Source organism: Mesoplodon bidens (genome assembly GCF_964165515.1).
Source record: "Mesoplodon bidens genome assembly, chromosome: 4".
In the NCBI taxonomy this organism is placed as follows: domain Eukaryota; kingdom Metazoa; phylum Chordata; class Mammalia; order Artiodactyla; family Ziphiidae; genus Mesoplodon; species Mesoplodon bidens.
The window spans coordinates 129,023,908-129,049,020 of record NC_138160.1 but is presented as its reverse complement, the minus strand read 5'-3'; the positions used below and the strand labels follow the sequence as shown (position 1 = coordinate 129,049,020).

Below are 25,113 nucleotides of genomic sequence, written 5' to 3'. Positions count from 1 at the left end.
CTCGGTCTGGGAAGATCCCATATGCCGCGGAGCGGCTGGGCCCGTGAGCCATGGCCGCTGAGCCTGCGCGTCCGGAGCCTGTGCTCCGCAATGGGAGAGGCCACAACAGTGAGAGGCCCGCGTATGGGGTGGGGGGGGGACGACAAAAAAACAGCTGGGGCGTTGTATGTGAGGGAGGAGGGATGGGAGATTAGGCTGGAGGAATTGCAGGAGCCACTTTCTGCGGGCTCTTACTTCGCAGTTGCCTTGTCGGTTTTTCCCATCCCACCCAACCCCATGCGCTATCAATACTTTGAGCACAGGAAACATATCTACCACCACCCCTCATAGGTGATTCATTCATTCAGTAAATACTTACTGATCACCTACTAGGTATCTGGCACTGTTCTAGATACTTGGGATACATCGATGACCAGAACAGATAATGATCCCTACCAACTTGGAGTTTATATTCTGGCAGGAAAGGCAGATGTCTTACCTAAGTAAATGCCCTATTACGTTAGAAGATGACCAGTACTATGAAAGAAGAAGAAGTCAAGCAAGGTAAAGGGTATAGGGGTCTGAGGAAAGGGGTGGGGCAGGTGCAGAATTAAATAGAGAGGGCAGGGTAGCCTTGTTGAGGAGAGATTTGAGCAGAGGCATGAAGGAGGAAAGGGAGCAAGCCTTTCCATTATTAGCGATAATCTAAGGGAACATTATTACTGGAAGAAGGAACAGCATGTGCAAAGGCCCAAAGGTGGAAACACTACTGACATATTCTAGGAAGAGCAAGGAGGCTGGTATGACTGGAGTAGGGTTAGTGAGGGGAGATGGGTGGGTGACAAGGGGATGTAACGATGAGAGAAAACGGGTGGTGGGGGCAGATTATATAGGCCTTTAGGTCATTGTAAGGATTTTGGCTTTTGCTTTGACTGAAGCTATTTGGAGGGTCTTGAGGAGAGGACTGACAGAATCTGACTCATGTTTTAATAGGGTCAGTATGGATGCTCTGTGGAGGATAGTCTGTCAATGGTGGTGGCATGAGGGACTAAAGTAGAAGCAGGGGTCACAGTTAAGAGGTGAAAGATAACTGGTACCTGAGACCAAGGTGGCATTAGTTGGGAGAGAAGGAAGTGCTCAAAATTTGGTTGTATTTTGAAGGTAGATCCAACAGGATTTCTTGGTAGATTAAACATGGGACATGAGAGAAAGGGCTGTCAAAGAAGACTCCTGTAATCCAAAGCAGGAACTTACTCCACACTGCTCCAGACTCAGCTAACAAACCTCCTTTACTGGGGAACTCAGTGTTCAAGAACAAAAAAGTTTTTTCTTTCAAAGAATATAAACAGACAATTCACAAGAGAGATGCAAACGCGCAAAACAATCCATAAAGAGGTGTCTGACCTTATTAATTATGGAATAAATACAATACAGCAAGGAGATAGATTTAGTTTCTCAGTTTAGCAGAAGTGAAAATTGGTATCAACTTTCTGGCGGGCAGTTTAGCAACATATATCAAAACTTAAAACATATGTTCCTTTTGACTGCTGGCAGTTTACCCAAGGAAGGAATAGCACAAGTGTGTTTCGGACACTTTTGTTTATATTTGAAAATTCTGGAAATAACTTAAATGTCCTACAATAGAGAACTGACTAAATAAACAATGGTACAGCTATAGAGAGGAATATCATATAGTAATAAAAAATAATGCAATACAGGTATTCCTAGTTGCTTGCAAAGAAGAGGACTGAGTTGCTGGGGACAGAAATGACAGAAGTAGGGTTCTGGGGTTTTTTTTGTTGTTTTCTTGGAGTAGGGTTTTTTTAAACATACTTTTTGATAACTGCAATTTTTAATTTGTGTGAATACATGTAATATTCAAAATAATAAATGAAATTTTAAATATCTGTAAAAAAAATGTTGTAGATCTCTATTAGTTGTTACGGGAGGATGTCCACAATGTTGAGTGAGAAAAAAAGTTACCAAATGGCATATAGAAAACAATTTCATTTACATGAGATTGTATATTACATACTAAAAATATAGGTATAGATATAAGTATAGAAAGTTATTTCTGGAATGATGCTCCAATTTGATAATAGTGGTATCTCTAGAAGAAAAAATTTAGGATGATTTTTACTTTTTTGCTATATACTTTTCTGTATTGTGTGAATTGTTTATAATGAGCATGGATTTTTTTTTATACTATCAGGGGAAAATATTGTAAGGTTATTTTCTTTTAAAAAGGAAGTGCCTCAGACTTCCCTAGTGGTGCAGTGGTTAAGAATCTGCCTGCCAATGCAGGGGACAGGGGTTCGAGCCCTGGTCCGGGAAGATCCCACATGCCACAGAGCAACTAGGCCCGTGTGCCACAACTACTGAGCCCACAGGCCACAACTAGTGAAGCCCGTGCGCCTAGAGCCCGTGCTCCACAATGAGAGAAGCCATTGCAATGAGAAGCCCCCGCACTGCAACGAAGACCCAACACAGCCAAAAATAAATAAATAAAATAAATAAATTTATTAAAAAAAAACAAAACTAGAAACAGAACTACTATATGATCCAGCAATCCCACTCCTGGTCATATATATCTGGAGAAAACCATAATTCTAAAAGATACCTGAACCCCTATGTTCATAGCAGCACTATTTACAATAACCAAGACATGGAAGCCACCTTCGACAGAGGAATGGATAAAGAAGAAGTGGTACATACATACAATGGAGTATTACTCAGCCATTAAAAAAAGAACGAAATAACGCCATGTGCATCAACGTGGATGACCTAGAGATTATCATAGTAAGTGAAGTAAGTCATACAGAGAAAGACAAATATCATATGCTATCACTCATACGTGGAAACTAATTTTTTAAAAAATGATACAAATGAACTTATTTACAAAACAGAAACAGACTTACAGACATCGAAAACAAACTTATGGTTACTAAAGGGGAAACGTGGTGGTGTAGGGATAAATCAGAGGTTTGGGATTAACATACACACACTACTATATATAAGATGGATAAGCAACACGGGCCTACTGTATAGCACAGGGAACTCAGTATTATGTGATAACCTATATGAGAAAAGAATCTGAAAAAGAATGAATATATGTATATGTATAACTGAATGACTTTGCTGTACACCTGAAACTAACACAACATTGTAAATCAACTATACTCCAATAAAATTTTTAAAAACAAAATAAAATCGCTTTCTTTAAAAGGGAAGTCAAAACAGTATCTATTTGATAGTGTGGTGAGGATTAAATGAGGCAATGCATATGAATCGCTTATCCCAGGCTGGTATACAATGGTAAGTATTGAATAATTTATTCTTATTTTTCCAAGTACACAGAACTTGAAAGTCTACGATCACCGTGGTTTTGTTGTTGTTGTTCGCCTCCACACCACGAGGGACGCTGCCGCCTCCAGGCTAACCAGGCTCAGGGTCAGGGAAGTCTGTCTAGCCGCGGTCGCCACCATCTTAGGATACAGGCCTTCCTCACCCACCGTGTGTGGCTGCTTCGTACAGTCTTAGAAGCAGACCCGCTCGCCAAAACACCCAGCCTCTTACCTCCTTAGGCTCTCCTTTAAGTAAGCCGTATTCTCGAGGGCGTTTTAATCTCCTTGGAAACGCTAAAATCGGCGTCTTCCGGGAGCCGGACTCGCCCCGTGACCGCAGACGTACACTTCCGGGGACACGGGCGTGACCCGTCGCCCCGCCCTCTCCCTCTCTCTCTTTCTGGTGGCTGATTCTGGAGAAGACGAGTAGGTAGGATTGCTGGGCGAGGAAAATCGGGTGGCATCCTGCGGCACGGGGGCCCGCCGGGGCCGGGGGCGCGGGGCTGGTGTCTTTCCGTGGAAGACAAACCAAGCGCCGGGCGAAAGGAGCTCGGCGGGCCGACCCAGACGCTGGTTCGCGCCCTGTCTCGGGAGGCGGCGGTATTGCTTCAGGGAAAAGCCGGTAAAGCAGGGGTGAGTTTGGGTCTAGCCTCGAAGGCATAGGTCCCGCGCCACGACCACACCTGCGCTTAAGCGGCAGCACAGCGTGGTTGATTGGGAAAGGAGAGGGAAACTAGTCTGTTGTGATCTCCCACCTTTACCCCACCAGCTTTTTCGTGGGCGGTCGCAGGCCGGTCCCCTGATTTCTAGTATGTTTTCGCTCTGGAAAGTAGGAATGGTCGTACGAATCCCGTGGGGATGTAGTGAGGATTCCAGAGGGGAATGCAGAAAAAATGGCCCTTCGTTAGGTGTTTCCTAAATCTGAGTGACTGCTGCTAAGTCGGGCATGTTTTAATTTCTAGGCGCTCAGGGCAGGTTTCTCAAAGCCAGAAATTAGGGGAAGGCTTAATTTCCCCTAACATCAGTGTTTGCTGAGCATCTACCGTGCGCCTGGTGTCGTTGAAGGCCGAGACGAGGGGCGCTCAAGTCTTGCCAGGGTGGGGTGGGAGGTGCAGGGCAGGGTTAGCCTCCAGCAAGCGACACCTGGAAATCCTGAGCGCTGGCGTGTTCGCGGCGTGGGGCGGGAGAGCAAGTGTCCGCGCACCTTTCTCGGGGGAGCAGTTGTTCCTAGAGAAGTAAACCTTGGGGTTTTCTGTCGTTAACACTGGGATTCTTTTTTCTTTCCGTAAGAAATGGCACCTCGCAAGGGGAAAGAAAAGAAGGAAGAACAGGTTATCAGCCTTGGCCCTCAGGTGGCCGAAGGAGAAAATGTATTTGGTGTGTGCCACATTTTTGCATCCTTCAATGACACTTTTGTCCATGTCACCGATCTTTCTGGCAAGTGAGTACCTAGGTGGAGAGGCCGAGGACCCAATTAACAAGGGTTGGGGTTAGAAACGACCCTGGAACTGGGTGGCAGTTTAAGGGGATCTCTTGAAATAAATGTTGTTAAAATGTTCAAATAAGGATATGTGCTTGGTTGATGAGTCCACACAGATGGTGTGATTCTCCTAGGAATTCTAAGAGAGAAGGAGACATTTTGTGCCCTTACGGGCTTACAGCATGGGGACCTCGTATGTAACATGAGGAGGAATTACTTAATGGAGTAATAGGAGGATTAAATGTAAAAGTACATGTAAATCGTCGATACAGAGTTTAGTTATCTAGGATCTGAACCCCATCAAGGCAGAGCCCATGGCAGTCTTGTCAGATCAGGATGCATGTTCAATTGACCTTCATTCTCTGCCCTACCTGAGCAGTCGTGCTTTTTACTCATTAGGATGTGGTATGCACTCTGAATCCTTGTTGGGTAGGAAAGAAAGGACCCTGTGCTTTTGTCCCCAGGGAAACCATCTGCCGTGTAACTGGTGGGATGAAGGTGAAGGCTGACCGAGATGAGTCATCTCCATATGCTGCCATGTTGGCTGCCCAGGATGTAGCCCAGAGGTGCAAGGAGCTGGGCATCACTGCCCTCCACATCAAACTCCGGGCCACAGGAGGAAATAGGTAAGGCTGGGACTGGGTAGTGAGGTCACTGGGCTTGGGCAGGACATCCTAGGTGTGTACATAATTAATACAGGCATACCTCAGAGGTGCTGTGGGTTTGGTTTCAGACCACTGTATTAAAGCAAATATATCAGTAAAGCAAGTCATGTGAATTTTTTGTTTTCCCAGCACGTATAAAAGTTACGTTTACACTGTACTGTATGTAGGCTACTGAGTGTGCAGTAGCATCATGTCTTTTTAAAAAAAAAAAAACAACCCAGTGTACATAACCTTAAGTTAAAAACACTTTACAGCTAAAAAAAAGTTTCTAACCATCTGACGATGAAGGGTTGCCATAAGCCTTCAATTTGTTTCTTTAAAAAAGGCATTATCTGTGAAGTGCAGTAAAATGAGATATGCCTGTAACTGGTTCCCTCACCCTCCCCTTCTCCAATTTACTGTGTTAATTGAGCACTCAGAGCATACGAGGTGCTATGTTCTAAGTACTAGAAGAGAGTGATGGGGGAAAATAGATATGGTCTCCATCCTCCTCCGTGGCTCTTAGGCTGGTGGAGAGTCAGGCTTTGAGCAGTATAGAGCAGGGGAGCATGTGGTTTCTTTTTGCAGCAAGTGCTGGGAAGCAAAAATGTGTCAGGGATGGGTTGGTAATAAAGTTTAAACTAAGACCTAATGTGGTGGTGTTAGAAGTCGGTCCAGTGAAGGAAGGACAGGAGAGAGTATTCCAGCCAGGAACAACTGGAAGGAAAAGGTCTTGGGGTGGAAATGAGCTTCATCTGTGGGAAAGAGTGGCATGAGGTGTGAACAGATAGGAGCGGGTGAGGTCCTGCTGGGTCTTGAAGAACCTGGTTAAGATTTGGACTTGGGCTGGGTGGTGGGGGCATGAAAACTTGTTAACAGTAATGATCTGTTGAGGTTGGGTTGTATGGTATTTCTTTGATTGTTGTTGTTGTTTGTCTTTTAAGATGACTGCTGTGTTGGGAACAGACCAGATAGGAAGTTGTTAAAGTGGTCCAGTGGACCGATGATAGTGTCGTGGTCTTGGGAGGATGGAAAAGGACAGATCACCAGAAAGACTTAGAATCACAGCATGTGACCAAAATGGGTACTTCCTTAAACAGGGTGCAGGCAGAGCAGGATACAAACTGTGACCCATGGCGGGGGGTGTGTGTGTGTGACAAAAAGTAAGTGGCATACTAAGCCTGAAGTATTTACGGTCTGGCCCTTTGCAGAAAGAAAGTTTGTAGAGCCCTGAACTAGAGGGTTGTGGGATCTTCTAATGACTTGGCCAAAGGCTTTTCTTAATTTAGATATTCATTTCCTAGGACCAAGACTCCTGGACCAGGGGCCCAGTCAGCCCTCAGAGCCCTCGCCCGCTCAGGAATGAAGATTGGGCGGATTGGTGAGTGCCTCTCTTTGGCTTATGCTTGGATTTGCTTTGAAGCACTGACCCCGGAAAGCATGTGGTCTGCGCAGTGGATACAGGGCCTAGTCTGGTAGCTTTTGGCAGTTAGGTTTGTTAATAGGGAGTGCAAGAGGCACTATGTGACATAAACTCTCTCCCTGATCACCCTTGTTGCCTTGATGTGAATGTCCTGCATTGGGACAGCGCCGTCTCATTTCTGAACTTGTGTGCCTGATGGTGACTGGTGGAACTGATGAGATGAATTATCCTTTCCAGTGTTCTCATGGGGGTTGCTATTGGTATTTTGGGGGGGTGTCTCCTGCGTGATCATTGACTACTCAATATCAGTAGGGCAGGCTAGGTGTTGTGACAAGAGTGTATGGAGGGGGCAGTAGCTCCCATGGTTGAGAATCACAGCAGTTCCCTACACTTGTGTAGCATGTATACCCCCATGTCTGATCTGGTCATTTATAGGTCTTAGGAAGGAGATGTTAGCCCTTCCCTACTGTTTCTGTGGCAACGTGTACTGATCCCTCAGTCTACTGGTCTAGTCCTCTCAAGATTTTTTCAGAACATTTTCAACCTCTTAGCTATTAAAAAGGAGATATTCTTCAGTTTATGAGGATTTTTCCACTAGAGTCAGTGTACTAGGTGTCAGAAACCTGGACTTATCACCTGCCTCTGACATCCTGTGCAAGTTACCTACTTTCTCTGAGCCTCAGTTTCCCCTTACGGTAAGTTGAGTTCAAACCACATCAGAAATTTTGAGGAAGCAGCAGATGGGGCAGCTCCACATCTATCTGTTAAATACTGAGGACTTGCGAAGCAGCAAGATCCACTGCTGATCCCTTAGACCGTTGGCCTAGGGAGGCCTGGACCCCTTCCCATCCAGCTCCAGGCAATGATGTTTTCTCTTCCTCCCCACAGAGGATGTCACCCCCATCCCCTCCGACAGCACCCGCAGGAAGGGGGGTCGCCGTGGTCGCCGTCTGTGAACAGGACTCCTCAAATTATTGTTCTCTGTTAATAAATTGCCTTGATGTAAGCTCTTTTCCGACTCTGGTCTTTTCTCCTTTGTGTAGGCCACCCTCGGGGATATTTTGATTCCTTCCTCCTGTATTTAACCAGGGTATGGGACTGTCTTGAGGTCATGGGTGCATTGATAAACCAGCAGCCATTTAATAGATACATTGCTTCAGAGAATGTATATAGCCTGTCCAAGAGGAACACAAGAGGTACTGATTCAGCCCCTACCGTGGAACAGGGTGAGCCTGTGTTCTGTGAACTGGTTTCCTGGGAGGAGGAGCCCAAGGAAAGGTGAGATAATGGTGGCTGCTGTTGGGTCTTTTCTACACTGCTTGTTGTGGTGTTAAGTTACCTCAGTCATCTAAAGCCGACCGAGGCCTTAAAGACCTTGTTTTGAAAGTGAAGATGTTGATTCCAAAAAGGGACCAGTTCTTAAAGAGCGGGAGTGGAGTGGAAACTGTTGAGCTAAGTGTATGTAGCCTGAGCAGAAGAGCCTTCCAGACAGCCATATATAAACACGTGTGGGTGTGTACTCGCCCCCCACACCTTCTGTGCAAAAAAGGGATCGCACTCTTGCATCTCGCTTTTTCTCACTTGGCAGATCTTGGAGGTTGTTCCACATCAGTACATAAAGTACATAAAGATTCGGTCACCCACAAATACACACCAAGCCCTATTTTCGTCGGAGATGAAAAAGAAAGTTTCTGCTTTCCGGAAGCATGCATCCAGCTCCAAGGACCCAGTGGCACCAGATGGTACTGAGTGTTCTGCAGAGGCTTAGCATAGGGCTGTGTGATAGTGACTGCTACCCCAAGGCAAGATAATGGCATAATGTTTTCAGGGTTCATCACAGCATGTTTCAGAACTTCATTCCTTTTTATTGCTGATTAACGTTCCATTACCTTGATACACAGATCTCTTCACAGTTCTCTTACCACTCAGGAAGAACCTTGGACAGGTGGGTCTTGCCATGGCTCCTACCAACTTACCCTGTGTGACGGACAAGCCATCTTTTTTGAGTCTCTTTGTTTCTTCATCTTAAAAATGAGTGATTACAACCCAAAGTATAAAATGAGTCCATGCTGTTGCAGGTGATTTGAATAAATTAAGCCGTAAGTCTTAAAAAAGATTCTTAATAAAAGTAGATGCTCCCCCTTCCAGTAAGTGGAACTTACTGTGGGCTAGACTTAGTGACTCACTTTCCAAAGAATAGAACATGGAAGAGGGAAAATGTTAACTTTGTTCTGGAGAGACCTTAACCAAACTATTAAGGTTGCTTAACACTTCTGATATATCATGTTGATAGTACTCTGATTTGACAAGATGAGCACTTCACCTCAATTCTCTCTGAAAACCCATAGTCCAGTTAGAGGACATTCTACAGCGTTATCAACATTTAAATTGTCAAAAGTTATGATAAACAAGGACTTAAGACCAGAGGAGGGACTTCCCTGGTGGCGCAGTGGTTAAGAATTCTGCCTGCCGGGCTTCTCTGGTGGTGCAGTGGTTGAGTCCGCCTGCTGATGCAGGAGACACAGGTTCATGCCCCAGTCTGGGAGGATCCCACATGCCGCGGAGTGGCTGGGCCCGTGAGCCATGGCCGCTGAGCCTGTGCGTCTGGAACCTGTGCTCCGCAATGGGAGAGGCCACAACAGTGAGAGGCCTGCATACCGCAAAAAAAAAAAAAAAAAAAAGAATCTGCCTGCCAATGCAGGGGACACGGGTTTGATCCCTGGTCCAGGAAGATCCCACATGCCACGGAGCAACTGAGCCCGTGCTCTAGAGCCCGTGCTCTGCAACAAGGGAAGCCACTGCAATGAGAAGCCCGTGCACCACAATGAAGAGTAGCCCCCGCTCGTCGCAATTAGAGAAAGCCTGCACGCAGCAACAAAGACCCAATGCAGCCAAAAATAAATAAATGTATTTTAAAAAAAAAAGACCAAAGGAGCTGAAGGAGATGTGATATAATGCATAGGATCCTGGACCAGAAGAGGCATTAGTGTAAAAGCTAATAATATCTAATCTGGAGTCCAATTAGTAGTAATGTACCTATGCTCATTAGTTTTGACATGTATTGTTATAATGTAAGATGTTAACATGAGAGGAAACCAAATGAATGTTAAACAGAAACACCATATGTTTGCAACTTTTTGGTAAATCTTAAAGGATTCCAAAATAAACATTAGGGGAAAAAATGAGGGTACTTTTCTACTGTCATTCTGGTTTCTAAGGCAGGACGTGGTGCACAGACCCTCAAGTGGTAGGCATTCCAGGATGAAAATCCCAGTTCCCCAGATTTGGACTCTAACCTCAGGCAAATTATTTAACCCCTCAGCCATTTAGTGAAAATTCCTGTGATAAGGGCAGCCTCATAGGGCATCACAAAACTAAGATTAAAGCGTTTAGCACAGTGCCTGGCGCTGAAGAAGCTGCCGCTATTCTTATGCCTGTTCAGTTCTGCCAAGCAGCATGAATGACAGCTGGCTGGAATCCTGGTGGGAAAATGCTGGCGCTTGCTGGAGCGTTCTCTTTATTTCCTGTGATGGGACTTTGCAACCTGTCCTGCTGTTTCCTGGTAACCAGGGGTGCAGTCAGCCAGGTCTTTGAAAGCAGTTCACTTCTAGGTTTTGTTTGCAAGTTACAAGGAGAGCTAATTGGTGCAGCCCAGGTTGGAACGTAAGCAGCCTCCTGGCCACTGAGGTGGACAGGGCAGGACTCGAGATGTTGCCCCCGCTGAGACTGCAGACCATGGAAGCCCAGCTGCTGGCTGTAAGTGCAGCCTCAACCAGGGCCATGGACATGGTCCCTACTTCTCGCTCCTTTCTTTTACCTGAGCTTCTGCAACAGTCTCTCCAAGTCTCCCTGTCTTCCCTCAGGCCCCTGCCTATCCCTAGGCCACACTGCAGCTGTGTGATCTAAAATTAATTGGATTCTATCACTATCCTGCTATTTTATCCCTGCCCCACTCTTCAGTCTAGAAGCCAATCTCCACGAATCTCCGGTGTTTTATCTAACCCTGCCATACCCTTCACCCTCTCTGCCCATGCCAAACCTGGTTCCTTTCAGTTTTCCAATTCTCCATGCCTTCAGGCTTTTGCTCATGCTTCCCCCTCCCAGCCTGGCTCCTTCAGTATCTCCTCTCCCCAACTTGGCCTCACTACCTTCTGTTCACCTGTTGGAATCAGTTTTTCATCACTCGCAAAGTTATCTTCCTGGATGCCCCTCAAGATGCTTCTCCACTCAGTTCCCCCAACACCCTTACTCTCCTTGTGGTACCACTAGTCTCCCTCTGTTCTAATAGCCTATTTCCCCACTAATCTGTGAGCTCTGAGAGGGCAGAGAGATGTCTTGTTCAGTGTCTGCCAGCCTAGTCTGCAAAAGTAGGGGCTCTCTAAAGATTTGTTTGATGAATCATTGAAAGAATGGGCTTCACCTTCTGTATAGTCAATTAGATAGCTGAAGGACTTTTCTAGATCCTGGATACATTAAAACAAACATGCATTCTTGGGCTCTCTTCCCAGGAGAGTTAAAGAAATGAGAAAGAAAAGGACATTAAGATGAAATGCATTAGGGAGCAGAGAGCTGTAGGCAAAGAAAGTTGGGGTAGCCCTCAGGGCACATACTGGAGTCGGTGCCCAGAGATTAAGTTTAGGCTCTGCCCTCAGCCCCACCCACAGCTCCAAGGTGAGGGAACTGAACTTGACCTTCATATTAAGCCAGAAATCCTCAGATTTCAGAGCTAATGTGGTCCCAGGTGGGAGTGTCTTTGGGCTCTTTGTAGAAAAGCAAGTCCTCTTTGGAGAAAACCATCTATATTTGAGGTCTTGCCAGTTGTTTCTTCTTCCGGTTCGCTTCATTGACCTGGGTGATGGTGTCATGGCTCCCTTTTGCCCAGGAGAATACTATCAAGGCCATCCTCAGTCTCTTAATGAAGGATCTGGAAAACCTTTCCCAAAACGTGGCCTCAGGGGAGCATTGCTGACCTTAAATGGTCCAAAGAGAAGATGTATAAGGGACTTAAAGTAAGTAAAGTTCTGTCTTGGGGAAGAGGGAGCAAGCAGTCTTGTTGCTTGTAGTCAGTCCTAAGGTGGTAGAACTTGGCCAGTGGGTGGGTAGGAGTTGTAGAGAGATTTAAGCATCAGATAAAGAAGAGTTTTCTAAAAGAGAGCTGCTGAGAGGAAATAAAACTGCTTCATGAAGAGTGGATCTCCTAATCATTGGAGGCATACAAGTGTAAGCCAGACCCCCAAAGGCTAGTTACATCAGAATCACTTAGTGTGGCAGAGACAGTTGTTCCCTCAAGTGCTTCTTGTTTCATTATGAATAGCAGTCTCAATTTTTAGCTGGATGTATGGTTGATCAGAATAGAGATTACAGTTCCTAACTATAGTCACCATGCTGTATATTACATGGACTTATTTTATAAATAAAGGGAACATTCCCTTTCCTCTAGATAATTGCTTTCAGATCTTTGCCGGAACTTGTTACCTTATCAAACAGCCCTTCCTTGATCATCACAGATCAGTTAATGTTTCTGCCCCCTGCCCCACCTCTAGCCATCATTCTTAAGCTGTTTACCTGCCACATTCATAGCACTTAACCCCAACTGATAGTCCGGGGTCTGTGCCTCTTGAGTCCAGTGGTTCTCAACCTTGAGAGTGCATCAGATTCAGTAGATCTGGGATGGAGGCCTGAGAATTTCTATTTCTAACAAGTCCCCAGGTAGTGCTGATGTCAGTGGTCTGGAGACCACACTTTGAGAACCATTGGACTTGTCTGTTTAGGTCACTGCTGTATCCCAGCACCAGGAACAGTGCGTTAAGTTGTGTTCTCTAAATGTTTGTTGACTCAAATTGCAGATATTATCTCATTCAGTAGCTTTAAGGCAAGTACTGTTATCCACATTTTACATATGGGGAAACTGAGGGTCAGGGTAAGTGAGTTGTCCAGGGGCACATAGCTAGAAAGGGTCAGAGTAGAGATTCAAACCTGCGCTTGTCGGTAACCGTGGAGCGTGCCCTCCTCAGTCACTAAGCTGTCATACCTTTGTCAGGCTGGGGCTCAGTACAGTCTGGTTGAGGAGCAGGAAGAGGAGGACCCTCCCTGTCCTTGCAGAGGATTGGGAAGTAGATGGCAGCAGAGTGCCTCCTCCCGAAGGGAGCCCAGTGGCTGTTGAGTTTGCAGCCGTCATATATGGGTGGCCACCAGGTGGCAGCATTGTACAGATAGGAAGCCACCTGCTGGGATGGGGGGAGGTGTCTGGGTTCTACCACCATTAACTTCTGTGGCCCTAGGCATACGCCATTTCTTATGGGCTTTAGTTTCCCCATATTCACAGACAGAAGACTGGATCTCTATAATACATAAAGAAAACTTGCAGCTCAAATACCACCTATAAGAGACAGGTGCAGCTACTGAAAATCAAATGCCCCCAAACCAATTATACTGTTTCTCTTCTCCCACACTGAAAAAAAAACCCAAAAAACCCACCACCAACAAACCCCCCCCACATAATACTCCACTGTACTATCACTGTCCAAAACAAATATGCAAACCACAAAACCAAGCCACATGTAATTTCAAATTCTCTAGTAGCTATATTAATAAACTATAGAAAGTGACATTAATTGTAATAATACATTTTATCTAACCCAGTATATCCAAAATATTTTCACTTCAATGTATAATCGATATAGAAAATTATTACCAAGATATTTTACATTTTCTTTCTCTACTAAATCTTTGAAACCCGGTGTGTGTTTTACACTTAACAGCACATCTCAATTCAGACTAGCCATGTTTCAAGGCTTCAACTGCCACATGTGGCTAGTGGCTGCCCTGTTAGACAGCACAGACCTAGGATATTAATCGCAAATGTTTATTGAGGTAGGCACTGTACTGTTTTATATACATTATCTTAATCAGTCCCCATAATACCCTATAAATCAGGCAAGATTATTATCAGTCAAATTTTGCAGATAGGGACTTCCCTGGTGCTCCAGCAGCTAAGCCCATGACCCTTGGGGAGTTCGTCTGGGCTGGGGCAGATGGAGAAGGCTTTGGATGGGAGAAAAGTGAGGGGGATGGTAGCTTGGGCCAGGAAAGCTGTTTGAACAAAGCAGTGGAGTGAGACTTTGTGGATGATGGGGAATTGGTGGCTGGCTTCATGAGAGGTGGGGCTGAGGGTCCTGAATCCAAGATCTCACTTTGATGTGGCAGGGTCCAAGGCAGGCAGGTGAGGGTTTCTGAACAGGGGGATCAGTTGAGCCAGGATCAGGTATCTGGGATTTGGAAGGTGAATCCAGCAGCCACAGGAGATCAGAGGAGAGACTTGGGCAGGGAGACGGGAAGGTAGCAGAGACTCTAGGAGGCAATAGGGATTTCTGGTTTATCCTCTGGGATCAGCTCCAGGAAGTTCTGTTTCTGAAATGAAAGCAATCTCATCTAGCCCAGGCATGGGGACTGAAGCTTTTTGCCTGTCCCTGGAGGCAAATGACTGTCACTGGACCTTGGAATCCAATAGCTCTAGACATTACCAGCTCCTCCAGGAAGACTCCCCTGACTTCCCAAGGAGCAAGTCCACCCTGGAGCCATGTTCTCTTACGTCAGAACCAGGCCCACCTCCGGCTCAGCCCAGCTTCCTCAGAGCTTTGACAATACTTCCTCATTCAATTGACCCAATTCCATCAGCCCAGAGAAGGCAAGGAAAGTGTATGTGGTCCCCTTCCCCGGGCAGATCTCAATGTAGCTTAGGGGACCAGCCTCAGTGACTGAAAGCAGCCAGAGAGCAAGAGGGGAGCACCTGTAAGCGGTACCCTGCATCTCCCATGAGCTTGGGGCGGGCCCACCGCACCTGAGACTGAGGCTGAAGTCTGTCCCAGGTCAGCCCGGTCACCTCAAGGCTGAGAGCCAGAGGCTCTGACTGTTCCTTCCAGGAAGGCCTTATTCCTCTCCTCTCCCTCCTGTTCAAGGTCTCCATTTCCCTGCTTCCTTACTTCCCCAGAGCACGATCCAGGGGCCTGGGCCCCCACCTCGACTCCGTAGCAGCGGGCTGTACAGACTTCTTTCCAAACCAGCTGTTTTGTGACCTTTTGTGCTTAGAGGTCATGCCAGCCTGTGGCAAAACCACCGTGTACTGTATTTATTTATTCTGTTAGTTGAAAAAACAAGACTCAAATGCCCCTCCCCTGCTCGGTCCCCTGTGTAGTTCAGCATGACACTCTGTCTCGTGTATCCCTCTGTCTGACTTCCTGTGACATTGTGACCTGTTCTTTGTCCTACTTGGCTAATAAAAGAGAACCTGGCAGCACACACACACACAAAAAAAATGCTTCCACTGCAGGGGACCCAGGTTCGATCCCTGGTCCGGGAAGATCCCACATGCCCTGAAGCAACTAAGCCCATGAGCCACAACTACTGAGCCCGCGTGTCACAGCTACTGAAGCCTGTGAGCCTAGAGCCTGTGCTCCGCAACAAGAGAAGCCACCACAATGCAAAGCCCACGCACCACAACAAAGAGTAGCCCCAGCTCGCCACCACTAGAGAAAGCCCACGCGCAGCAATGAAGACCCAATGCAGCCAAAAATAAATAAAATTAAAAAAAAAAAAAAAAAAGATCCCACATGACATGCGGTGTGGCGAAAAAAATTAAAATTTTTTAAATTTTAAAATTCATTTTGCAGATAATGAAACTGAGATTCAGGGAGGCTTCTTGGCCAAGATCACACAGCAGGTAAGCAGAAGATTCTGGATTTGAACTTGGCTCTGTCTGGCTCCAGAGTGTGTACCCGTCACCTTGACATAATCCTGCCCTGATAGATGTTAAGGATATGCAGTCAATGAGGCCCACTGATTGGGATTCCAAAGTCAGGGAATGCAGAAGCCCAAGAGCCAACAAGAAGGCCTGTGAGGGCAGGAGGAGAGAGACCTTGAAGCTACCATTCTCCCACCCCCCTCAATGTTTGGCAGCGTTGAGCTTGCCTAGCAAACAGCCAGTGACTCTGTCAAGAAGAAATCATGATCTTAGGAAAATCATGTTAGCATGATGAGTAACTGAGCTTGCAAAAAAAAAAAAAAATTGGTGTCAGGAGAAAATGAAAATTGAGAAATGCAGGACAATAGGAATAACCTGCAGAGAGTACGGAAGAGGGCAGAATTCCAAGGGAGAGGGCTAGGCCCAAAGTGTGGAAGTCGTAGAGAGCAAGTTGTAGCTCTACCTCAGGAAAAATAGCAATAATGACAGTGTCAGTAGCTAAAATTTATTAAGCACTTACCAAGCAACTTAAATGTAGCGTCTTATTTCATCCTCATTATCATACTAGGAAGTAGGTACTATTACTACGATTTTACAGATGAGGAAACTGAGGCACAGGATGCTAGTAGGAAGCAGAGTTGCGATTCAACCAACTGGAGTCCACACTCTGGATTGCCACACTCCTGCCTAGAATGAGCTGCTTGTGGAGGTACTGAGCTCTGTGCTCTGGAGGCATGTAAGCAGAGCGCCAGAGATGTGAGGAAATGCTCCAAAAGGACCATTCCCAAGGACAGAACTAGTGCACTGACAATTAAGCTTGTCTGGAGAGTAATGAAGGTAGACACTGCCCACAAGGATTGGGAAGGAATCCTATCTGCCTTTTGAATCCAACCCCTTGGGAATAGGGGCTGTAGGCGGCATGGCCTTCACTAAGACTGGTCAAAGTGAGTTAAGGGCTCTATGGGAGGCAAGGTACTTAAGAGAATGGGCTCTGCGGACAGGTCAGACCTGGGCTCAAATCCTGGGTTTGCCACTTGCTGGCACTTGGCTAGTGTTTGTACATCTCATTTAATCTCCCTGAGGCTCACAGGGCTATTGTGACAATAAAATGAGAAAACACAAGGAATAATTTATACTCAATTAGAGATGAGACAGATATCCGCCAAGTCAGGAAAGTCAGGAGCCAAGGCCTTGGTGTAATTCAGAAAGCTTCACTTTTTCCCCAAACCCAGTGGATGGGCTGTTGGTGGTAGCAATTGGGAAATGAGCTGCCAGGCTGAGGAGGCAGGTCTGAGAGCCAGAGAGCAGGAAAAGAGAGGCGTCAGGGATTTGGTCTGGTGCCTTCGCAGAGAGGCACTCCAGGACCACTCTTGCCTGGGGAGGAGGCTGGTCAGCCACACGACCCTGCGGTTCAGGGGCGGCTCTGTGGAAGTACCAGGGACTCACTGCGCAGGAGCTCGGCAGAACCCCTCCTCTTCAGCACCATCAGTCCCTCCCTCCCTCCCTCCCGCCCTCCCTCCTGAGGTGTTCCCATCTGGACAAACATGTTCAAACACCGTGACCTGTGTTCTCTTCCAGGGGCTACCCTCACCTCTCTGCTCCCCCTCCCATGCTGGCTTCACTTCTTCCCTCCCAATCACCTCCCAACCCAATTCTCAGACCTGCTTTTGTCAAGATCTCCCGTGACCTCCATGTGGCCCAGACCAGTGGGCATTTCCCTCAGTGATATTTGACACAGCTGACACTCCTTCACTCCTTTATTGGGATCTGTGATCACACCCTCTCCCCATTTTCCTTCTGATCCCTGACCACTCCTCTGCACTGCTCCTCATCCGATCTCTACACATTGAGGGTCCCCAGAGCTCAGCCCTGATCCCATGGTTGAAAATACTGTCTGCAATTTGGTCATTTACAAAGGTGTATGCTCACTCTTTTTCAAGTTTCAGTCTGGGACCTTCAATCATCTACTTGATGTCAACACGTGAGTGTCACACAGAATACAGCCAGAACCAAACTCTAGGGTCTACCGATTCCAGAATGTGTTCTCCCATCTTCTCCATCCCAGCAAATGCCACCATCCATTGTATAGCTCTAAACCCGGCCACCGTCTTTGAACTCACTCCCACAGCAAGTCCTGACATTTGTACTTTCAAAACAGCTATCGAACCCATCCACTTTTCCTTGTCTCCACCACCGTCTCTCACCTAAACTTTACTTTACTTTACTCCTAACTGATCTCCAAGCTTCCACTCCTGCCCTTGGTAAATCTATATGCCGCACATCATATAAAAACATAAACCAGCCCCAGCCCCTCCCTGCTTGACACCCTTTGCCAGCTTCCCATTGTTCTTGGAATAATACGTAAGCTGCAGCCCAGCCTGTCCCCTCAACAGCATCTGAAACCACCCTTCCCCTCACTCACTAGGCTCAGATGCACTGTACTTCTTTCTGTTCCTCAAATGTGCCAAGGACTTCTTGTTTCTGTGAATGACATCATCTCCATCACCCAAGCAGAAAAGCTCAGCAGGCATCTTGGTCTCACCCCTCTATCCATATCCAGTTTTGCCTGAGCCCTGTGGACTTCCTCCTGACGCTTTTATTCTTCGTCACCTTTCCTCCAATGCTCCTAGCTGTAGCCTCCAACAGGCCTGCCTCTCCAGCTTGACTTTTCACCACAGCCTCCTGACTGGTCTCCCTGCCTCCAGCCTCAGCTGTGACCTGACCCCAGCCACAGATTGACCCCGACCCCTAAGCCCAACCTCAGCCACTGGTGGCCTGGTCTCCGCGTGAGACTGGGGCTCAGCCATCGCCAGGTGTCTCCAAATGCCCCTGTGTCCTAGTGACAGGCACAGAACTGGTGCTTGATACATATTTGTTGGATGAATGAATTCTAGGGGAAGGCTCCGTCAGTCCTGCTCAGCTGTGCTAGCTGAGATCACGTGTCCAAAGGTCATGCTGTTAACCTACCTGCCAGAGAAAGAAGAGCAGCTGGGAGAAGAGTAGGGGATTCCCAGATCCTAAATTGGTTGTAGAACATCTGACCTAGGGCAAATTAAATCCTCTCCTCACTCAATTGTCCCTTCAGTAGGATGGGAAGGAGTGAAGCAACTAGTTTCTTTCTCCCAGAAACACTATACTATATTCAGTATAAAATGTTTCCGCACCCCAGTTCTCCTTGGACCTTCACAGCAGTGCCATGAGGCAGTGGGGATTATCTGCCCCTATTGTACTGATTGTCAACACAGCCTGAACCACCCTTTTAAACTGCAAGTCAGATAATGACACTCCTTTGCTCAAAGCCTTCCCATGGCTCTTGATTTTACTCAGAGTAAAAGCCAAGGTTGTGACAATGGCCACAGGATCTGACCCCAGAACTTGCTGACCTCATGTCCTGTCATGCTCCACCTTAGTGGCGCCACTCTAGCCACACTGGCCTCCTTGCTGTTCCTCAGCTATGCCGGGTGCATCCCCACTCTGGGATCTTTGTTCTGGCTGTTCCTTCTGTCCAGGGAATCCTTCACCCAGACACGGGCTTGATTAACCACCTCAAGCCTGTGCCCAAATCTCGCCTTGTCAATGAGGCCCAGCCCAACACCCTATAAAGTACTACAACCTGCCCCTATCCTGCTGCTACAGTAATACCTTTCCTTTTCCCGATCTCTGGCATCACTCTTTTTTTTTTTATTGGGGTACAGTTGTTTCACAATGCTGTGTTAGCCTCTACTGTACAGCGAAGTGGAATACCCTGTGCTATACAGCAGGTTCTCATTAGTTATCCATTTTATATATATTAGTGTCTGCCATCACTCTTTTTAAAATTAGTTAATTAATTTGGTTGTGCCAGGTCTTAGTAGCGGCCGGAGGGCTCCTTAGTTGCGGCTCATGGGCTCCTTAGTTGCGGCTCACCAGCTTCTTAGTTGTGGCATGCATGTGGGATCTAGTTCCCTGACCAGGGATCCAACAGGGGCCCCCTGTGCTGGGAGCGTGGAGTCTTAACCACTGCGCCACCAAGGAAGTTCCTGCCATCACTCTTTGATAAACAAACTTACTTGTTTGTTTCCCACTAGAATGTAAACTCCATAAGGGCAGGGATACTTGTCTGATTTGTTCATTTATGTAGCCCAAGGACCTGGCACAAAGTAGATGTGCAATAAATAATTGTTGAATGCGTAAATGAGTGAGTGAAAGAAGTGAAGTAAGTGGCTTGCCCAGGCCAGGCATAACAGGTACAGGACTGTAGCCCAGGCCTACTCCTTCCCCACAAAGAGGACCTTTACCGACCCCTTGTTCGTGGCCAAGGTGTGCTAGGGTCCAAGGGGCCCCCACACAGAAAGGATGGCCAGGCCATGTGGGGTGGTAGATAGGGCTGGACATGCACTGCCTACCACCTGGGGTGGCTCTTTCCTCTCAGGGACTTTGGGACCAAGGAGGAAAACAGGATGGGAGAGGTCCTGGGGGATTCCACCTCCTGGCTTACCCCGGTGATCTGGCAGGAACTCACACCTCTGGGTCTTGGAGTGCCCAGACCACTGGGTTGCATCTCAACCTAGACTAGCTTAATGGGGACACCACAGGAGGAGACTCCCAGAATGATCCAGAGGGGGAGGAGGAGGCCCCCTCTGGCTCTGTTGAGCAGCTCCAAATCTCTGGGTACAGGCAGGGTCCCAGATTCAGATGCAGCAGCTTTGCAGAAAAAAATTTATCACTGAACTACCTAACATTTATTGCACACTTAGTCTCTACATCAGGCATATGTATATTAATTCATTCAATACTCCCAACAATCTAATGATTTAGGTTCTATTAGTATGCCCATTTTACGGGTGAGGAAACTGAGGTACAGTGGAGTTAAGTAATTTGCTCAAAATCACACATCCTGTAGTAGTGGAGCTGGAATTTTTTCCTTATCAAAACAAAACTTTTGATAGTTTCTGAGAAATTTCAAGGAGGCTTACAACACACATTTTGTGCTCATGCTGTGAAAGAGCCCCCTGTCAATGTAATAATGTGTCAAGGTAACAGTGATGGGAATATAGTGTCTTCTTAGCAGCTAGCACAGTTCTTATATAGCAGGAAATAGGATTTGTACACAACTGCCTTTACTTTTTTTCTAACCAGTTATTATTCAAAATTTCAAACATACAGAGAAGATGTTCATACATATACCCACCACCTAGATTCACCTATTGTTAATTTTATCTATTATCTTTCTATCTTTTTTTCCTATTTTGAAAATAACTTGCAAACCTCATGTCATGTCACCTCCAAGAACTTCATTCAGCCTTCGGCCTCTAAAAGTATATTTTTCTAGCAGACTAAAGTTCCATTATTGCACCTAAGAAAAGCAGTAATAATTCCCAAGTATCAGCTAACATTCAGTCCATATTCAAATTGCCCCAGCTTCTTAAAAATATTTCTTACAGGGACTTCCCCAGCGGTCCCATGGTTAAGACTCTGCACTTCCAGTGCAGGGGATGCGGGTTTGATCCCTGGTCGGGGAACTAAGATCCCACATGCTCTGTGGCACGGCCAAAACCCCCCAAAAAACAGGGACTTCCCTGGTGGCGCAGTGGTTAAGAATCCGCCTGCCAATGCAGGGGACACGGGTTCGAGCCCTGGTCCGGAAAGATCTCACATGCCGCAGAGCAGCTAAGCCCATGTGCCACAGCTGAGCCTGTGCTCTAGAGCCTGCGAGCCACAACTATTGAACCCTGCATGCCACAACTACTGAAGCCCACACGCCTAGAGCTCGTGCTCTGCAACAAGAGAAACCACCACAGTAAGCCTGCATACCGCAAAAAAAGAGTAGCCCCCGCTCGCTGCAACTAGAGAAAGCCCACGCACAGCAAGGGAGATCCGATGCAGCCAAAAATAAATAAATTAATTAAAAAATTGTATTTAAAAAAAACCCCAAAAAACAAAACCAAATAAAAATCTCTTCCAGATTTTTTCCCAACCAAAATCTTGTCAAAATTTACCAATTACATTTGGTTGTTACATTTCTTCAAGCTTTTAAAATATAGAACCCTCTCCACACCCACACACTCACTTTTTTCATGACATTGACTCTTCGATGGGTACAGTTGTTGTTTGTAGACTGTCTCTGAATTTGTCTGTTTCCTCATAGTTTTATTTCATTTGTTCTTCTGTGTCCTGTAAACTAGAATTTAGGTCTAAAGGCAGATTCATTTAATGACTTTTTTAGCAAAGATACTCCCCGGCTGAGCATCTTACCCCATTAGGAAATACATGATGTCACGTTGCTCCACCACTGGTGATGCCAGAAGTTTGATCATGTGGTGGTGACAGCAGGGCTGCACCATTGGAGAGTGCCTTTTCCTGTAAACAACCAGCAAGGACTTTGGGGATGATACTATGGCATGTGGATATCCTGTTCTCCCCCAACCCTTTGTCTCATGGTTTTGGCATCTATTGGTGGTCCTTGCCTGAGTTAATTATTACACTGGGGGTTACAAACAGGTGATTTTCTAATTCTGTCTTTTCTTTTACATTAGTTAGCTTGCATTCTTCTAGAAAGAAGGGTTTTTCCTCATCAGCTGGGATTGAACTATATAGTTCCTTTTAAAGGGGCGGGGTAAATTATTCCTATTGATGCTGGAATTGTCTCATATTTGGCTGGCAGATGCCTCTTCAAGTTGGCTCCAGGGTCCTTCTGACAAACTCCAGCCGTCTTTGAGCACTTCTTCGCTTTCTGGGAAAAAAAGATGTCTCCGACTCACCTGTGTTTTCCCTTTCTCAGCCCTGGGATCTGCCATTTTGGAACTAGAATGTGAATCCAGCAAGTTGGCCTCAGAGCTCTTTTGTTTAGACCAGTCCCAGCTCTGTGTGACCTTGGGCCAGTTCCTTTCCGCTTTCTGAGCCAGACTTTCTTCATACGAACAGTGGGGGAGCAGAATCCTGCCTTAACCCTGGATACCCCTCAGGGTGTGGCAGATACCAAGCCTTCCTTCTTCCTGTCATTCTATCTCCATCCCCATGCAGGAGGGTGGGTAGTACGGGGCTGCTCCACTGGGCAGCGGGGCCTGTGTGACAACTGAGACCTCTTACCCTACTAGAAGAAAAGGAGGGAGCCATCATCCAGCCCACCCTCCTAGCTGGAATCATCTCCAGCCTCCTGTGGACGAGGTCAGGATGACCCTTGGGGTCACCCTCAGCCTTGGCCTAAAGCTGCTTCACAAGGAAAAGGCATTAGACTTTAGACATGAGAGGCCCATGTACCGCAAAAAAAAAAAAAAAAAAAGAAGTCCAAAGTCATTCTGATTCCCGGTCCTTTATATCTGTCTTGTTTATTTCTTTCTGTGGAACTTTCCTTTTGTCTTTATTTTTCTGAAACTTCACTTGATGTGCCTTGGTGTGAAATATTTTTATACTTTGTCCCTGGTATTCACTGGGCCCTTTCAGTTTGGAAATTTGTCTTTGAGTTCTGGAAATTGTACTGAATTTTTTCACTGATTTCTTCCCCTCTATTTTCTCTGTTCCCTATTTCTGGATCTCTGATATTTGGCTATTGGGCATCCTGGACTGGTCTTTAATTCTCTTATCTTTTCTATTTCTTTCTTTTTATCTTTGTGGTCTACTTTCTGGGAGGTAAAACACACACACACATACATACACACAAAACCTTTATCTTTTACCTACTGGTTGTTTAATATCTATCTACCCTCATATTTTCAGTCTTTAAGAGATTTTTTTGTTGTTCTTCTTCTAACAGTACTTCTATCTTTATAGCATCCTATTCTTGTTTCATGGGTGCAGTATCATCCTTTATCTCCCTAAGGCTATTGATGACTGTTCGCTTCCTCCATGGTTTTGGGGGTTTGGTTAGTTGTTTTGTTCACTCTCTTTTATGTTAGAGGTTTACTTCAGATGTCCCATGACCCTTGATTGTCTAAAAAATCAAGTGGAAGCCATGACCCATGTGAAGGGCTTATTTACTGAGGGCTTCCCTACAGGGTTATCTGGCTGGGTTGTTTCATTGTTGAACCCCAATATCAGCATCTTTAGGTCATTCCTTGTGGGATGGTCATGCTCTCCAGGGAAGCCTTCTCTCATTTATTGCCTGGAGAAAGAAGGTCTGGCTTCTGGCATTCTGGGAACTGGGTTGGGGAGAAGGCTGGGACTCTCAGCTTTAGAACTGGGCCCATGCCCTGCACTGTGCCTGGGGATGGACTTCCAGTCCTCTTTCAGGGAGGGAGGGATAGTTGGGGAGTGAGAGGACATGGATATCCAACTGTTTTCATAAGCAGACTTCCAAGGAATCTTCTTTTTAGCCCCACCTGTACTCCCACCCAGTGTGCCCAATACCTCAATTCCTGAGCCTGTTCTATCATGTAAATTGGTGGCTTCTCAGCTTTTCTAGCTGCAGGTTTAGGATTAAGCTTTCTGGGGTCTGTTAATGACTACATCTAATCCACCTGCTTTCCAGCTTCCAAAATTCTGCACTGTTTTCTCCTGTTCTCTTTGTCCTTATAGATTTACACTAAAAAAAAAAAAAAAAAAAAGGCAACTCTTTGCCATTTTAGTGACAGAGCCAAGTGAAAGAGAAAGCAAAGCTATATATGTGTTCTAGCTATCATTACCAAGAAATCTGTTTTTAAATTGAGCTATAAATTTCACACAATAGTCAAGCTTTTAAAATGGTACAATTCCGTGTTTTTTCCATGTATCCACAAAGTTGTGCAACAATCACCACTATCTAATTCCAGAATATTTTCATCACCCTGAAAGGAAATCCCATACCCATTAGCAGTCATTCCCCATCCCCTTTTCCCCCCAGCCCCTGGCAACTGCTGATCTACTTTCTGTTTCTATGGCTTGCCTAGTCCAGACATTTCAAATAGATGGAATCATACAATATGTGGCCTTTTGTGTCTGGCTTATTTCACTTAGCATGATGTTTTCTTTTTAAAAAATAAATATATTTATTTATTATTTTTGGCTGCGTTGGGTCTTCGTTGCTGCATGCGGGCCTTGTCTAGTTATGGTGCATGGGCTTCTCACTGCAGTGGCTTCACTTGTTGCAGAGCATGGGCTCTAGGCAAGCGGGCTTCAGTAGTTGTGGCATGCAGGCTTCAGTAGTTGTGGCTCATGGGCTCTAGAGCGCAGGCTCGGTATTTGCGGCGCACGGGCTTAGTTGCACCGCAGCATATGGGATCTTCCTGGACCAGGGCTTGAACCCGTGTCCCCTACATTGGCAGGTGGATTCTTAACCACTGCACCACCAGGGAAGCCCAGCATGATGTTTTCAGAGTTCATTTTGTGGCATGAATCAGTACTTCATTCCTTTTTTAAAAAATAAGTTTTATTGTGATATTAATTCTTCTTTATGGCTAAATAATATTCCATTGTACGGATAAATCACATTTTGTTTACTCATTCATCAGTTGGTGTATATTTGGGTTGTTTTCACTTTGAGGCTATTATGAATAATGGTGCTATGAACATTTGCGTATCCACACAAAAACTAAGAAGTTTTTGTGTGG

At 46.0% G+C, this 25,113-nt stretch overlaps 1 protein-coding gene across 2 annotated transcripts; it reads left to right on the top strand.

Moving 5' to 3' along the window:
- The first annotated feature begins 3,606 nt into the window (after nt 1–3,606).
- RPS14 (ribosomal protein S14) lies at nt 3,607–7,881 on the top strand. Of its 2 annotated transcripts, none has more exons than XM_081230519.1 (5): nt 3,607–3,753; nt 4,614–4,764; nt 5,268–5,429; nt 6,752–6,828; nt 7,759–7,881. In XM_081230519.1, exons 2-5 carry the CDS (start codon nt 4,616–4,618, stop codon nt 7,824–7,826), a joined length of 456 nt encoding a protein of 151 aa, XP_081086645.1. In that variant the 5' UTR covers nt 3,607–3,753; nt 4,614–4,615; the 3' UTR covers nt 7,827–7,881. The 2 variants fall into 2 exon arrangements, with proteins under 2 accessions (XP_081086645.1, XP_081086646.1); XM_081230520.1 differs by lacking the exon at nt 3,607–3,753 and adding an exon at nt 3,766–3,956.
- Nucleotides 7,882–25,113: the final 17,232 nt, after the last annotated feature.

Bases quoted from the DNA above. Each gene is read 5' to 3' on its own strand.
- RPS14 (XM_081230519.1), top strand. From the start codon at position 4,616: ATGGCACCTCGCAAGGGGAAAGAAAAGAAGGAAGAACAGGTTATCAGC. The intron at 4,765-5,267 runs GTGAGTACCTAG...TTTTGTCCCCAG, and splicing joins GTCACCGATCTTTCTGGCAA to GGAAACCATCTGCCGTGTAA. The intron at 5,430-6,751 runs GTAAGGCTGGGA...TTCATTTCCTAG, and splicing joins CGGGCCACAGGAGGAAATAG to GACCAAGACTCCTGGACCAG.